At 42.9% G+C, this 16615-nt stretch overlaps 1 protein-coding gene across 1 annotated transcript in view; it reads right to left on the bottom strand.

Annotated features, from left to right (window-relative positions):
* LOC311241005 (disintegrin and metalloproteinase domain-containing protein 17-like) overlaps positions 1 to 16615 on the bottom strand; it is an 80850-nt gene that overhangs the window by 27252 nt on the left and 36983 nt on the right. The window contains exons 8-10 of the mRNA XM_084329656.1: positions 10754 to 10900; positions 7720 to 7864; positions 5729 to 5817 (exon numbers count right to left, since the gene is read on the bottom strand). Coding sequence (XP_084185782.1) covers positions 5729 to 5817; positions 7720 to 7864; positions 10754 to 10900 — 381 coding nt within the window. The remainder of the gene's footprint in view (positions 1 to 5728; positions 5818 to 7719; positions 7865 to 10753; positions 10901 to 16615) is intronic.

The raw sequence follows: 16615 nt of genomic DNA, 5'->3' as shown, positions 1-16615 counted from the left end.
ATTTCCATTGTACTGAATCGAAATGGTAATTTTGCCAGATATTGTAGCCTTCTGCAATTTGGATAATGCAGGCCATATTCAGATTTTGATTACTACATTTAAAAAAGAATTGCAGAAGTAGCTTATATATAGATATATAAGATATAGATAGGGGGAGTAGTGGGTCATGTACAGAGGGTTCCCACAGACATTGCAAAATGAAATTTAAGGAATCAAGTACTTTTCTAATCTCTATTTTCCATTTTAAAAGGGCATTTAAAAGGATACAATTCACTTTTAAATGCAGTTTTTTATTGAAAAGAAAATCTGATCCAATATTTATGGCTTAAAAGCTTTTTCCGGCGGCCGGTTAGCGCAGCGGACTAAGCGTCAGTCTGTCTACCACCACAGAGACAGTGGGATCGTATCCGGCTGTGGTGCCTCTGGGTTGGCTGACCGTCCATACTAACACAATTGGCAGTGTTAGCGGGTGGGAAACCCGGCGAGGGTGGGTCCTGGTCCAGGGGAGGAAATTAGGCCATTTGACTCGCCAAATGAGAGTATTCTTTATGTTTGGCGAGTGATTCATGAAGAGCACTCACCACACTGGCGAGTAGTAAACAAAACCAAAAAAATCATTCTGCAATCTGCTGATTCGCTCACTGGCACAAGCCGAACTCTGACTCCCCCCTTATGATTCCTCCAATTTGCGCCTCATAATAATCCATAACCAATGAACATCATCGTTGCGCTCTAAGTTCCTCCAATGAACACTCGTTTTCTAGAAGATGCCGCCCATCTAGGGGAAGTGGACAGATCACTGCGCGCGGACCTACAGACTCCCGTCACCGGCTTGACAACGTAGACAAAAACACATCAGTGGATGAAAATAATTGCATGTAAAGTCGTCGCTTTCGGATATAAGTGCGGTCTGTCTGACATGGGGGCGAACAAAAGCATGCGACGCGTCTCCTTCGAGTCGGATGAGAATGACAAGTGGGCGTGAGGCTAACGATTCCACTCACTCAAGTGCATTAGCCGGCTAGCTACCTAGCATGTAACAAGCTACCATAACTCGCGTTCAACATAGTGGACTATACTGAGCGGCTTTGCTTAAATGCAGCCGAGTGACATTTTATTATTACCGAATTATTACCGGGTTTCCCCCCATATCACCACTCGCCCATATGCCCTTCACAACGGTGATGTTGTCATACTTGTCATTCAGAATACACCTGCTGAACCCCTAGCGTTGACATGAGATCCGATTCCAATGTATTGTCATCATACAGCACAACCAGAATACGTTTGGCATCCAACCAGAGTGCAAATGTAACAAGTCAAGTTCAAGTTGTTTTATTTAGCTATTACATTACAGTGAAATGCTTGGTTCTTTCACTGCCCAGCCCAGCCCAACCCAGTCCAACCTAGACCGGCCCAACTTTCCCTGCCCAACCCAGTCCAGCCCAGCATATTTCCCTGCCCTGCCCAGTTCAGCCCAACCCAGTCCAGAATAGTTCCCTCTTTCATGTTAATATGTGATATCCTAATATTTTGAAGAGTAGAGACGGTGTGATTAATATATGTTTTATGCCAATATTGTGAAGAGTAGAGACACTTATTAATGTGTTATGGTAATAAATATTTTAAAGAGTAGAGACACGGTGTGATTATTACTATGATTGAAAATCAATTTAGACGAAGACATACAAAGAAGTAATTATCACAATTAGCGATTTATTTATGGCTGGTAAAAAACTCTGTTTGGCTGGTAAAAAAAATCATATACCAGTTGGCTGGTAAGCCAAAAAGTTAGTTTCCTCCCCTGTCCTGGTCGAGTGTACCGCTTCAGCAACGGATCCTATTTCCGGGGTTGCCCTGATTGGCCGTGATGGCCACGTGACATGCCGCGGCCACGCCCCGCGGCAAAACGCCGAGGCTGCTGTGTTTCATTGCCGCTTCCCCACTTCAACGCCAGTGCAGCAGCAGCAATTGTCGCGCCACATTTTTTTTCTGAGTGCAGAGCTGTTTCGCCCCACTGCCTTTCACATCGCGCCACGCTTAATCATTTATCATTTGACATTTGAAAGGCATACATTGTTGTCATACAGAAGTACAGAATACTTTTATCCAAAATGCTTCTCATTGTCGCGCCACATCTCCCGAGTGCAGAGCTGTGCCCCACTGCCTTTCACACCGCGCCACGCTTAATCATTTATCATTTAACATTTGAAAGGCATACATTGTTGTCATACAGAAGTACAGAATACTTTTATCCAAAATGCTTCTCATTGTCGCGCCACATCTCCCGAGTGCAGAGCTGTGCCCCACTGCCTTTCACATCGCGCCACGCTTTATCATTTAACATTTGAAAGGCATACATTGTTGTCATACAGAAGTACAGAATACTTTTATCCAAAATGCTTCTCATTGTCGCGCCACATCTCCCGAGTGCAGAGCTGTGCCCCACTGCCTTTCACATCGCGCCATGCTTAATCATTTATCATTTAACATTTGAAAGGCATACATTGTTGAGGTTGTGAATAACAACACCAGCCTACAAACCACGGCAATGGGGGGGGGGGGGTCTGCTGATGGAGACTCAGTGTTCAGGGTAACAGAGCATGAGGTGAGACGGATCTTTAAAAAAGTGGATATCAGGAAGGCAGCAGGACCGGACGGCATCCCCGGCCGCGTCCTAAAAGTCTGTGCCGACCAACTGGCCCCGGTATTCACTGACATCTTCAACCTGTCCTTGGAACAGGCCGTCATCCCCACCTGTCTGAAGAAGTCCACCATCATCCCTGTACCCAAAAAATCTACGCCCGCTTGCCTCAACGACTACCGCCCTGTAGCCCTCACCTCCATAGCCATGAAGTGCTTTGAGAAGCTAGTGAAGGGCTACATCTGTTCCTCCCTCCCCATCAACCTGGACCCTCTGCAATTTGCATATCGCCCCAACAGGTCCACGGAGGACGCCATAGCCCATGTGCTGCACACAGCAGCATCACATCTGGACAAGAGGAAGGGGAACTATGTGAGAATGCTGTTCATCGACTACAGCTCAGCATTCAATACCATAGTCCCCTCCAAACTCATAGCCAAGCTCAGGGACCTGGGCTTGAACTATGACCTGTGCCAGTGGGTCCTGGACTTCCTGACGGGCAGACCCCAGGTGGTAAGAGCCGGCAACTGCACCTCCTCATCCATCACGCTCAACATAGGGGCCCCCCAGGGCTGTGTTCTGAGCCCCCTCCTCTACTCCCTGTACACACATGACTGCGTAGCACAGCGGAACAACAACACCATCATCAAATTTGCTGATGACACAGTAGTGGTGGGCCTGATCTCTGCCAACGACGAAAGGGCCTACCTGGAAGAGGTAGAGAACCTGTCACAGTGGTGTCAGGAGAACTGCCTCTCCCTGAACGTCAGCAAAACAAAAGAGATGATTGTGGACTTCAGGAGGTCGGGGGTCAAGGACTACAGCCCCCTCAGCATCGACGGGGCACCAGTTGAGAGAGTGAACAGTTTCAAGTACCTCGGAGCCCACATATCCGAGGACTTGACATGGACCACACACATTGACAGTGTTGTGAAGAAGGCACGACAACGCCTCTACTTCCTCAGGCGCCTAAGGAAGTTCCAAGTCAGTCAGAAGATCCTTAGGAACTTCTACTCATGTACAATAGAGAGCATCCTGACCGGCAACATCACCTCCTGGTTTGGGAATAGCACTGCACAAGACCGTAGCAGACTACAAAGAGTGACACGTTCAGCCGAACGCACAATTAGAGGGGGGCTTCCCACCCTCCAGAACATTTACAACAAGCGGTGCAAGGGGAAGGCTAAGAGAATTATTAAGGACTCGAGCCACCCGAACAACTGCCTCTTTGAACTGCTGCCGTCAGGCAAGCGATACCGGAGTCTTATGGCGAGCACAGAAAGACTCAGAAGGAGCTTCTATCCCCAGGCCATCAGGCTGCTAAACGAACAATAATCGCTAAACGAACAATAATCACTATGCAACAACCATCAAATGCACACAGCACACACACCCACACGCACACACTCACTCAAACAAACAACACACTGCAGCACCCACTCTCCACACTTTAGATCACACAAACACACTTACACTTTATATTTATTGATAAAGGATTTGCACTACAACTCGTACACCTACTGTGAATTGTACCTAAACTGCACCTCGTCCATTTATGCCTTGCACTATATAGTATTGTATATTAGTACACTGCACAGTATTGTATATTGTATGGTAACTACGTCTACGAACATTGTACATATGTCTAAACTGAACACTGTGACCTCTTTTTTTACTTCTAATTTTTACTATGTTTTTATTTCATACTTATCTTGTCATGCACAGTCTCTGGAGCGCAACAGTAAGAAGCATTTTGTACAAAAGTATTCTGTACTTCTGTATGACAACTATTAAAGAAACTTGAAACTTGAACTTGAACTTGTTGTCATACAGAAGTACAGAATACTTTTATCCAAAATGCTTCTCATTGTCGCGCCACATCTCCCGAGTGCAGAGCTGTGCCCCACTGCCTTTCACATCGCGCCACGCTTAATCATTTATCATTTAACATTTGAAAGGCATACATTGTTGTCATACAGAAGTACAGAATACTTTTATGGAAAATGCTTCTCATTGTCGCGCCACATCTCCCGAGTGCAGAGCTGTGCCCCACTGCCTTTCACATCGCGCCACGCTTAATCATTTATCATTTATCATTTGAAAGGCATACATTGTTGTCATACAGAAGTACAGAATACTTTTATCCAAAATGCTTCTCATTGTCGAGCTGAACTCCAGCGTCGCGGCAGGTCAAGTCCGCGTTCAAGTACAACACAGCGGCGGCCTCTCTCGCTGCCGCGTCTGCTGCCGCGGGGGGTGGCCGCGGCGTGTCACGTGGCCGTCACGGCCAATCAGGGCAACCCCGGAAATAGGATCTGTTGCTGAAGCGGTACACGCGTCCTGGTCGTTGTAAACAGCGACTCCTACAATTCGGTCGGGGCGCCTGCACAGCAAGGGAAGGATCTAGGAGAGGTAGTGTGACCTTCCACACGTTACACTCTCCCAGTGAGAGTCCGCACTGCCAGGTGAAAAGAAGCGGTGGGCTGGGTACACATGTGTCGGAGGAAGCATGTGATAGTCTCCGCCCTCCCGGACCGACGGTAGGGGGTAGAGTGCGCAACGACCAGGAAGGGGATTGGGAATTGGCATAACGACTAACATTGGGATGGGAGAGAAATCAGAAAAAGGAGGAAAAAGATAATAATAAAAAATAGCTATTTCCGACAATTATTTACACTTTAGATAAAACAATTATATTTCTTGATTCAGAACTATTTGATCATGGATGAACAAAACTTTCCATGCGAATGGTTGATTTGAATTTCAAGGACTTTTTAAGCACCTTGTTAAAAAGAATTGCTGTTTTCAAGGAATTCCAGGCCTTGACTTTTTTTTTGTTTACAAAAATCAAGCACTTCAAGGACATTGTGCGAACCCTGACGGCCTGAGGCATGGGAGAGAAATGAGGCCAATGAGTTTGAAAGGATCTTCACCTACAAGAGAGGTCCTAAATAGTCTGCTTCTATTTTTAATCTATGTGGTACATCATCCTTTCAGGAAGTGAGTGATGCAGCATTTCTGCTTTGTCCTGAATGATTCCAGTAAGGTAGAACTGGAGGATAATGTGAAGGAAATGGAACATGCCTTTGTAAGAATGGTCTTCCCATAGTTCTTGGTGCTCGTCAGCCCAGTGTTGAGGTAACTGGGGTTCCCCAAGGAAGACGGATAGTAAGCTGCAAAGAAAAGGAAAGATATCAGAATAAATATAAAAAACCTGTGACAACAATATTACAAAAGAGATATTTGTACATTTGCTATGATCATCACCAGTGTTGGGACTAACGCGTTACAAAGTAACGCGTTACAGAAACGAAGTTACTTTTTGCCGCAACTAGTACTCTAACGCATTACTTTTGAAATTCAGTAACGCTACTTACGTTACTGAATGGTTCGTCACTGCGTTATTTGCGTTATATACGGCGTAGATTGATAGCGAGCGGTAGTGATTATTATTATTATCCTCATCCCCACCCGCGTAGAATGATACGAGGCGAGTCTGGCCACTGGCCAATCAGAAGTGCGCAAGAAATGCGGCTACGGAAAGAAATAGACCCTCTCTATTGTAAACAAAACAAACGCTCGCTATGAATCTACATAAAAAGAACGCAGTAACAAACTAACAAACCATTTAGCAACTACTTGGAGAGATAATTAATATACAACATGGAAACGAGATAAAGAACATGTTTGAGGCGCTGCTGGAGTCAACTGGACTAACGTAACGTTACTACATCTCAACCACCGCAGACTTTGGTGAGTCAGTGCAATGTGTTCACTGAAACTCAAGTTGATCAACGGATTTTGACTGTACGAAATCTGCCAGGGAATCTCATAATACTAATCAAACAATATAAATATAGTCCTTTCATGCACAATTGATATCCTAACTATTCTAACGTTGCAATGCTTTGATTGATATCTTAAACAACGTTGCAACTTGCAAGATAATGAATGAATGAATGAAAACTTTATTTAACAGATTGCAGAATGGGTACAATACAGTACGGCTCAATACATACAATTGTTAAGGGGATGCAGACCTGAGAAAGACGTTTGTCTTGTTTCCATCAGGGTCCCCCATTTTCAATTCATATAGACATTTATGACATACACAACATACATGACATTTATGGCATAGGGACATATAGGTATTTAGTACTGATACATTTGTGACATAAACGGTATTCAAATATACAGTACTGTTACCTACCCCTAGCTTTGGGTAGGGCGTTCCACATTGTTGTGGCATAATTGCGAAACGTTAGTCCCTTGTTTGAGCCGAATCTGGGTTTGTTGAGCTTCCTCTGGTGTAGTGGTTGTGGTATTCACTGACCTTTGGGAAGTATTTTGACATGTACATGGGTACCCCGGTCGTATAGTGTATCTTGTAGACCAGGCCCATTGCAAGTTGCTGTACTCTGTCGTCTACTCTAAGCCATCCTAGGTTGTCAAAGTGGGCAGGGGTGAGGTGGGTTTTAGGAGTAAGGTCAAGTAGTAGTCTGACCAGTTTGTTTTGTGATGTTTGTAATTTTGTTTTAAGCGCCTTTGAGGTGCTTTGGTACCATGAGGTGCAAGCATAGTCGTAGTACCCTTGAATTATAATGGTTATAATGAAACGCTCCGGCGACATCAAGGCTGTTCCTTCAACCGGCGCACTTCTTATTATATGACTCGGGACAACATTTGTTTGTGTCAGATTTGTGTTTGTATCTAGACCACATTGCTTAGCAGAGTTCGGTGATGTGAATGGAAACTGTCAAGTTGATCAACCGATTTTGAGTACTATGGGACTCGGGAGCAATCTTTTTTTTTTATCTTTTTTTTTAAATAACTAAATAGTTACTTTTCACAGTAACTCATTACTTTTGGGTGTAAGTAACTAGTACAGTAACGAAGTTACTTTGAAATGAAGTAACTAGTAAAGTAACTGAGTTACTATTTTTCAGTAACTAGCACAACACTGATCATCACTGATATAACAATGTTTATTTATATAAATAAATATAATAAATAATAAACGTGATTCATAACATATGATGCTGCTATCTTGTTATCACATGAGAACATGTCCTTACGTTTGGGGCAGAGGCCCCCCAGGGCATTGAGTCTGGAGGGGGCAACGTAGGCCAAGCCCAGGGTCCCCTCGTCAAAGTCCTGGTAGGTGAACAGGTGAGCCAGGCACACCAGTGATGAGTTGTCAGCCATGTCTGAGCTGAATTTCTGCCGGACAAAAGAAATAGGCAACAGTTATCTATATTCATCACCTTTATTTATCCTGGTTAGTTCATATAAAAGACAGATCTGGTTACATTTTAGACACAAGTATATATATATATATAATTATTATAAAAAAATAATTGTCAATTTACTTCATTTGAATCACTTAAAAATGGCTAAATCTATTTTCTTAACCCCATTTCTGAACCATCCAGTCTCCAAAATGTAGGCCTACATATTGAGCAATGTTTTAGTTATGTGAAAAGACAATAGTATTGATTGCATGAAGTTTTGAAATGTAATTGTTAAGTGCATGTCACGGTCAAGCATTTCAAAATGGACGTGCATACATCTTTTATATATATATTTTCTTTATAATTTTTTTGTTCTCACTTTTTCTGTATTTTGCTCCCAACCCAATTTAGTCGTTATGCCAATTCCCTTCCTGGTCTGTTGCTCGCATTGTCCCACTGTCGGCCTAGGGAGGGTGTAGAACTACCACATGCCTCCTCCGATACATGTGGAGTCAGCCAGCCGCTTCTTTTCACCTGACAGCGAGGACTCTCACTGGGGGAATGTAACGCGTGCAGAGGTTCACGCTATTTCACCCCGATCCCCTCCCTGCTGAACAGGCGCCCGGACCGACCAGTAGGAACCGCAGTTTACAACGACCAGGACTCATACCCCACCGGCTTCCCACCCACTAACACTGCCAATTGTGTTAGTAGGGACGACTGACCAAGCAGGAGGTACCGCTGACAGCTGGATTCGATCCGAGTGTCTCTGCGGTGGTAGGCGAGTGCATTCTCCACTGCGCTACCCAGCCGCCCCACATCTTTCATATTTTTAACAAGCTTTGGTGCAGAATTTCAATACATTTCTGGGTCACCAGCACTTTGTTACCCCAAACAACCCCCATTCCAAAGAGGTTTAGATGAACAAGGCTCTATTCTTCCTCTGATGGATTGTCTTCATTATATTAATTTAATGTCTCTCTAAAACTGTATCTTTGCATTTTTACCAGATTGCCCTGATATTAGTCATTAGTAGGGATGTCCCGATCACATTTTTTTGCTCCCGATCCGATCCCGATCATGTGATTTTGAGTATCTACCGATACAGATCGTTCCCGATCCGATCAAAAAATATATATAATAATATTTTATAATTTTTTTTTTTTTGTATTTTTTATCCCAATTTCTCACATTACATTCACCCTGAATGTTGACGTTATCCAGGTGAAAAGTTAACTTCATTCAAGCGAGGCATTGCAATCCTTGACAAATCATTTGATGTACAATTAAATCAAAGGAATGAATGAATGAATGAATGAATGAATGAATGAATGAATGAATGAATGAATGAATGAATGAATGAATGAATGAATGAATGAATGAATGAATGAATGAATGAATGAATGAATGAATGAATGAATGAAAACTTTATTTAACAGATTGCAGAATGGGTACAATACAGTACGGCTCAATACATACAATTGTTAAGGGGATGCAGACCTGAGAAAGACGTTTGTCTTGTTTCCATCAGGGTCCCCCATTTTCAATTCATATAGACATTTATGACATACACAACATACATGACATTTATGGCATAGGGACATATAGGTATTTAGTACCGATACATTTGTGGTATTCAAATATACAGTACTGTTACCCCTAGATCCTGACAGAGTATATACATATGATGGGGAGGGGACTGTACATTAGGAGGGGGTGGGTGGGTGGGAGGGAAATATACATACGGCGGGGAGGGAATATATACATGCGGTGGGGAGGAGACTGTCTATTAGGAGGTGGTGGGGGTTTTGGGCATTTACGGTGGCCAGTTTCGAATTGCAGCCTCCCGTAGGTGCTCTTTAAGGGCGGTTTTGAATGTGGGCAGGGATTCACATTCCTTTACAGCTTTGGGTAGGGCGTTCCACATTGTTGTGGCATAATTGCGAAACGTGTTTAGTCCCTTGTTTGAGCCGAATCTGGGTTTAACATGATTTGTTGAGCTTCCTCTGGTGTAGTGGTTGTGGTATTCACTGACCTTTGGGAAGTATTTTGACATGTACATGGGCACCCCGGTCGTATAGTGTATCTTGTAGACCAGGCCCATTGCAAGTTGCTGTACTCTGTCGTCTACTCTAAGCCATCCTAGGTTGGCAAAGTGGGCAGGGGTGAGGTGGGTTCTGGGGTTCAGGTCAAGTAGTAGTCTGACCAGTTTGTTTTGTGATGTTTGTAATTTTGTTTTAAGCGCCTTTGAGGTGCTTTGGTACCATGAGGTGCACGCATAGTCATAGTACCCTTGAATGAGTGCTCCTGCCAGAGTCTTCAGAATGCGTTTGTTTTGGCAAAATTCTTCTGCTCTGTGTGACAATAAATAAATGAATGATGATATGCAATTTAAAACCAAAACTAAGGCCTCAGTATGAGTTTAAGACGTGAACATGGTCATGTTTGTTGATTTTTTTTTTTTCTTTTTAAATCCCGATCCCGATCTTCGGGATCGGATCGGGACATCCCTAGTCATTAGTCAAATAGTTTTAGCCAATTAGTCAGGTTGGTTTGTGTGTTAGTTTTATCATGCCCCCATTGAGTTATTTCCTGGAAAATAATAGGCACATCTGACAACATAATTATTTGATTACTCGATTACTGTCTGATTTGCACTACCTCTCTACCTAATTTTTGCATTTGTTTGCATTTTGTACTTTAGTTTTGTTTATTGTATATTTTGTATAGTGTTTGGTCTTTATTCTTTACTTTTCTTACTGTATGAAGCACAATCTCTGGAGGCTCATACAGAACCAAGCATTTCACTGTAATGTACCTTATGTGTGACAAATAAAACAAAACTTGAACTTGAAACTAGATAGCATCTCTCTCTCACCTCCAGGAGTTTCTTAACGTCCCAGACTTTGTCTTTCCCTTTTGGGCTGTCCTTCATATTGTAGTGGGCCCAGGAGGGCGGTGTAGGGCCAGAACGTTGCCTGGGAGGTGGCGGAGGTGGCTTGGTAGGTTCCGTGTTGATGATGATCTGGGAATTAAAAATCAGGTAGGAGAAGTCAGCAAACTTGAGGTTGCTTCAATGTTTCAAGATTGGGGTTGGATTTCTACTCTGTCCAGCACCTAGTACTAACTGGCCTCGTGGACGTGCATGGCGGGATGGGAGTCCATTATAAAAATAATAGATTAGATTATTCCCGACTCCATACATTTTGGAATTGAGAATCAACTTTAAAAGCTGTGAAATCAACTCCTGAGTAGAATTGACTCCAGTGGACGTGGAATCAACTCCTGAGTAGAATTGACTCCAGTGGATGTGGAATCAACTCCCGAGTAGAATTGACTCCAGTGGACGTGGAATCAACTCCTGAGTAGAATTGACTCCAGTGGATGTGGAATCAACTCCTGAGTAGAATTGACTCCAGTGGATGTGGAATCAACTCCTGAGTAGAATTGACTCCAGTGGATGTGGAATCAACTCCTGAGTAGAATTGACTCCAGGGGATGTGGAATAAATTCTCGCAAATTGTTACACAAGTGAAAATCCACCAATGGTGAATATAGGACACACTACAGGAACACAGTGAAGAGAGAAAATGCCTTCCTCCATGCCACACAACTGACCCATTGGAAAACCTGCGTGAGGGAAGCAACCGTTGTGATTGGAGGATCAAAAAAAGAGGGCAGGGTTTGAGATTGTTGTATTTATGAAGATATACAAGAAAATATATATTTTTAAATCTGGTCTGGAATCAACTCCATCGATTCCCAATATGTGGGATCAGAATAAGAATCCAAAAGTACTCGATTCAGACAGTCTTACAGCTTGAAAAGCCCCCGAATGAGGCTGCTGTATGTCAGAGATATTAGCTCTCTACTAAATTAGAAGTGTCAAATAAAATATAAGAAAGCGTATTCCTCAGCAGCAGTACGACGGGCTATCATTGGACATTATTTTAATATACCAGATCCAAAAGCGCACATTTAAACTGCCGCTCACACCAAGCTTAACGATTCTGGTAAGGTGCTGCTGGATATCAAGAGTCTTAAACACAAGGAGAAGATATCCGCACACTTGTGCCAAATGATATAATCATTATAATAATAAATTCATTAAATTGAACCACATGACCGAAAGCTCAGTTTGATAAAGTGGAATATAGCATTTTGCATGAACCCTTTCACTGCCACACTTCCAAGTGATAGTAAAGGGTTAACCTTCTGTAGTGTGGCAGTGAAAAGGTTAATTGTGTGGATATTTTCTGCTTATATTAATAACACCAGTTCTAAAAGAATACCCTTCTATCCTAAATAGATATCCAGTCCAAAATGCAGGTCCCTCACAAACAGTATGTGACTGTAGGTGAATGGTAGGCTCTAGCAGGACTGTTGCACATGCAATAAAATTAACTATTTTCAGCTGTGCTTGCTCTCAATTTTTCCAAATAGAATTAGACTAAGCTTTGATTTCAAGAACAAATATGACAATAAAATAGCAAGAATACAACATTTTCTTTCTTCCTTGTTACCATTTGATAGCTTTAAAATGTTATATTGGACTTCCGGTATGCCAGCAGAGGGCACAGACGCATAAGAAGCCGAGCTCCCGGGCAAAGTTAATTTCAAACACTTCAAAGAAAACATTCAACCAAGACAGAAAGGTAGATGAGTGGGAGAAAGAAAGGGAAGAACAGAAAAAAAACATTCAATAATTCGGAAAACGAGACGACAAAAGGACCCGACACTGAAGCTAACGCTCCCGCTAGCTTAAACAATCAGCAGCAGGCCGCCAGCGCGCAGCCAGGACACAAGCCGAGCCTGGACCAGGTGGGCATAGTTGAAGCGATAAAATAACTGAAAACCGACTTAAAAGAAGAGCTCAGGAGAGTTAGCGAAGACATAAAGGAAAAGCTTGATACTATCGCATTTGAGATACAGAGCCTAAATCAACGAGTGGAAGAGGTGAAGAGCCAAGTGGACAAAATGGAGGACTGGATGGCGGAGATGTCGGACGCACTCAGAGCGAGTCTAGAGGAACACAGAGTCGCACAGTACAGGTTAGTTGACCTGGAATCCAGGGCGAGGAAGAACAACATCCGCATATTCGGGATGGAAGAGGGAAAAGAGGGGGACTCGGTTCCAAAGTTTATCGAACAGTTTCTCAAAAACGAGTTATCGCTCCCACCGGACATAGAATTCAAACTGCAAGGGGCCCACCGTGCACAGGCCACGAGATCGCCAGAAGGCGCCACACCGAGACACATTATCGTTATCTTCCAGGAATACCTGACCAACGAGCTGGTGTTGAGAGAAGCATGGAAGAAGGGAAAGATACAAATGGGCAACAAGACAATCTATATCGACCATGACTATGCACCTGAAGTCGCGAAGAAACGGAGGGAGTACAACTGTATAAAAAAAGCACTAAAGATAAAAGGAATCCGCTTCCAGACTCCACACTACAGCATGAGGATCCATTGGGACACCGGAGTCAAGACCTACACGAGCGCAACCGAGGCGCACAGCAAGCTGAAGAGGCGAGGCAGATGGTAAATGGAATGGAGTCAATGAAAATGGATGGGGGAAAAAAAATATTCCAGTCCACATTTTCCAGTCCACTGATGCAGCCGGGGTTACCAGAGTTCATTCTGTAGCCTCTGAGCCGCGGGGAATCATGTGTTCTACTGTACACACGTTGGATCTATACACTTATGGATTTTTTCGAATGGTGATCAGGAATTGGAATATACCCTTTGGATACCATCTGATGTCAGGTAAGGAATCTATGTTATCAGTGTTAGTATAATCAGACTTGTTTTCATGAAGATATAAGCTGTTTTGTGAAATGTGCTCTATCGGTTTCACTGTAAAATCCATGAGGAAATGAAAACGGCTATTATCAGCGCACGCCTCGAATGTGCGTGCGTGCACGTATACTATTGATCATCTAGCGTTTATTTGAAAACGATTCATAAATAGGCCGACAAATATCAACGTTCTGGAATATTCCAGTAAAAGGCGATTATCACAGAATGGACTGTTTTTCACCTGAAAACGGGCGCTTTTCAAAATGCTCTCAAACGGAAATGAAGCGATAAAAAACCAATCTGCCTTGACAGCACTGACTGGAAAATGATTCTTTGATAAGCGACGGGCAGATTAGACACATAGACATAATTTAAAACATAGATTAGGCAATATTAACGTTAACATTGGCGCCGATGGTGGCATTCAAGCACTAAGTCGTGCGCCCCCTGGTGGCACTGAAAGTGTTAAGAGAAGTAGAATTATGACGAAAATCAAGAAACACACATGTCAAAAATAGAGCATGAAAAGTTGAAAAAGTTTGGATATCAAAATAATTTTTTTTTGTTCTTGCAAGAATAATAGGAAGAGAGGAGTGGCAACCCTGATTTCGAACTCTCTCAATTTTGAACTGATAAGAGAAAAAGGATAGAGAAGGGAGGTACTCGATAGTTACATGTAAAATAGATAACGTAATGATAACACTAGTGAACACATACACCCCTCCCGAGAGCGACAGAAGATTTTTCAAACTCTTATTTGACACAATAGCCTCTGAGGCGGAAGGGATACTGATATGTGCAGGGGACTGGAACACTATATTGAATTATTCACTAGACACAACAAGTAAATCCAGACACAACTCTCAGAGATCAAAGGACTTGAATATCTTGATTAGTGAAGCGGGAATGATGGAGGGAGAAACCTAAATGCAGGAGAAAGGGATTTTACTCATTACTCTGCGACGCACAAGGTACACTCTAGGCTAGACTTCTTTTTAATAGATAAGAGAGAGAGACAGGGTGGTGAGCTGCTCGATAGGAACGGCAGATATCTCAGACCACAATATGGTATATCTGACCATACACTTGAACAACAGACAACAAGACACACTCTGGAGGCTGAACTTGGGGATTAGTTACCGTAATTCCTCTAATAGTAACCGGTATTCAATTAAAAACCGGGTCTCTATTAAAGACCGGGTGCGCTGTTGAGCTAAGCAATTATAAGCCGGCCTCCTAATACAAGCCGGGTATATTTAGTTATTGTTGTTATATGCAGGCCTGGCTGTGCAGTAAATGCCATAATGGTATGGTGTTAATGTTTACCAAGAGAGTAAGCCTACCTCAGAATTGTATAAAACAAAGTTATTATTATTATTATTATACCAGTATTGTGATTGCACTATTTTACTTTATTTAACTTTTTTTTACCACCTGTAATTGCACTGTTTACTACCGTATTTCATACAGTACTTGGTTTCAATAAATGAACCCAGTACATTTTACTGGGTTCAAACTGACAAAATGTTGATTTATTCATTATGATCCGTTTGAAAATTAGAAATATAGGCCTCTCTCTTATACATGCCTCCTCCTAATACAAGCCTGGTATCCGCTACAGTTGAAACAAATACAAGCCGGGGTTACTATTAGAGGAATTACGGTATATCAGTGATATCAGTAAGAAGGGAAGAATAAGGAACATTGTGAATCATATCGTCCCATATCGATGTTAAATGGGGATTACAAGCTGTTCACATCTATACTAACTAGGAGAATGGAGGACATCCTCCCTGACCGGATTCATGAGGACCAGACAGTGTTCATAATAGGCAGACAGACACAGGACAATGTTAGGCGCACTTTACATGTGATAGAACAGGTGGAAAAACAACAACTCCCAGCAGCCTTGGTAAGTTTAGATGCGGAAAAGGCTTTCGACAGGGTCAGATGGTCCTTCCCGTTTAGGGTTTTGGAAAGATTTGGATTCGACTATCAATTCATCAGCTGTATAAGAGCTCTATACGACAATCCAAATGCCAGAGTAAAGATTAACGGTAGCTTGTCGGACAGATTCAAACTGTTCCGAGGGACGCGCCAGGGATGTTGTGCAAGCCCCGCCCTCTTCACGATTTTTGTAGAACCATTAGCCCAAGCCATTAGAGAAAGTAAAGAAATTAAGGGTGTTAGAATAGCAAGGGGGGACCACAGGATAGGCCTTTTCGCGGATGATATTATAATATACCTCCAAAACCGAAACTTGACCTTCTCCAAGTTAATGACCATACTAAATGATTATGGCTGGATGTCAGGATACAAGCTGAATGTCGCGAAAACCCAGATTCTCACTTACGACTTCTCACCCAGTAATGGAATGAGGAATGATTACAAACTGAATTGGGAAGCTGAATCAATTACCTACCTGGGAGTGATTATCACCAAGGATATGTGCAAATTAGAAGCGGCTAATTACAATAAGATTAATGATAAATTACAGAAGGATTGGTCGAGATGGGCTACACACATGATGGATTTCAGTACCAGAATAGTGATCAAAATGATTATTCTGCCAAGGCTGTTGTATCTCTTCCTCTCACTACCTACCAGTCGAGGTCCCCGAATCCCAATTCATAGCATGGGACAGACAGATCTCTAGGTTCATATGGGCGGGGGGCAGACCTAGGGTGAAATTCAAAACATTGCAAATTGAAAAAGAGGGAAGAGGCCTGACACACTACCTAATCTAAAGGAATACTACTATGCAGCCCAGCTGAGATATGCAGTTTACTGGTGCTCAAGAGCATACAGGGCCAGGTGGAAGGACATAGAGACACACCTAGGACGTGTCCAACCTCAGGCCAGATTGGGGGGGAAAGAACACACAACAAAACAGGGAAATAATTCAATAGTGGACCACACACTGATGGTTTGGAACGAGG

This window comes from Notolepis coatsorum (genome assembly GCF_963971535.1).
Source record: "Notolepis coatsorum genome assembly, chromosome: 14".
In the NCBI taxonomy this organism is placed as follows: Eukaryota; Metazoa; Chordata; class Actinopteri; order Aulopiformes; family Paralepididae; genus Notolepis; species Notolepis coatsorum.
Note: the sequence above shows the minus strand (reverse complement) of the source record. Positions and strands in the feature narration are given on the sequence as shown.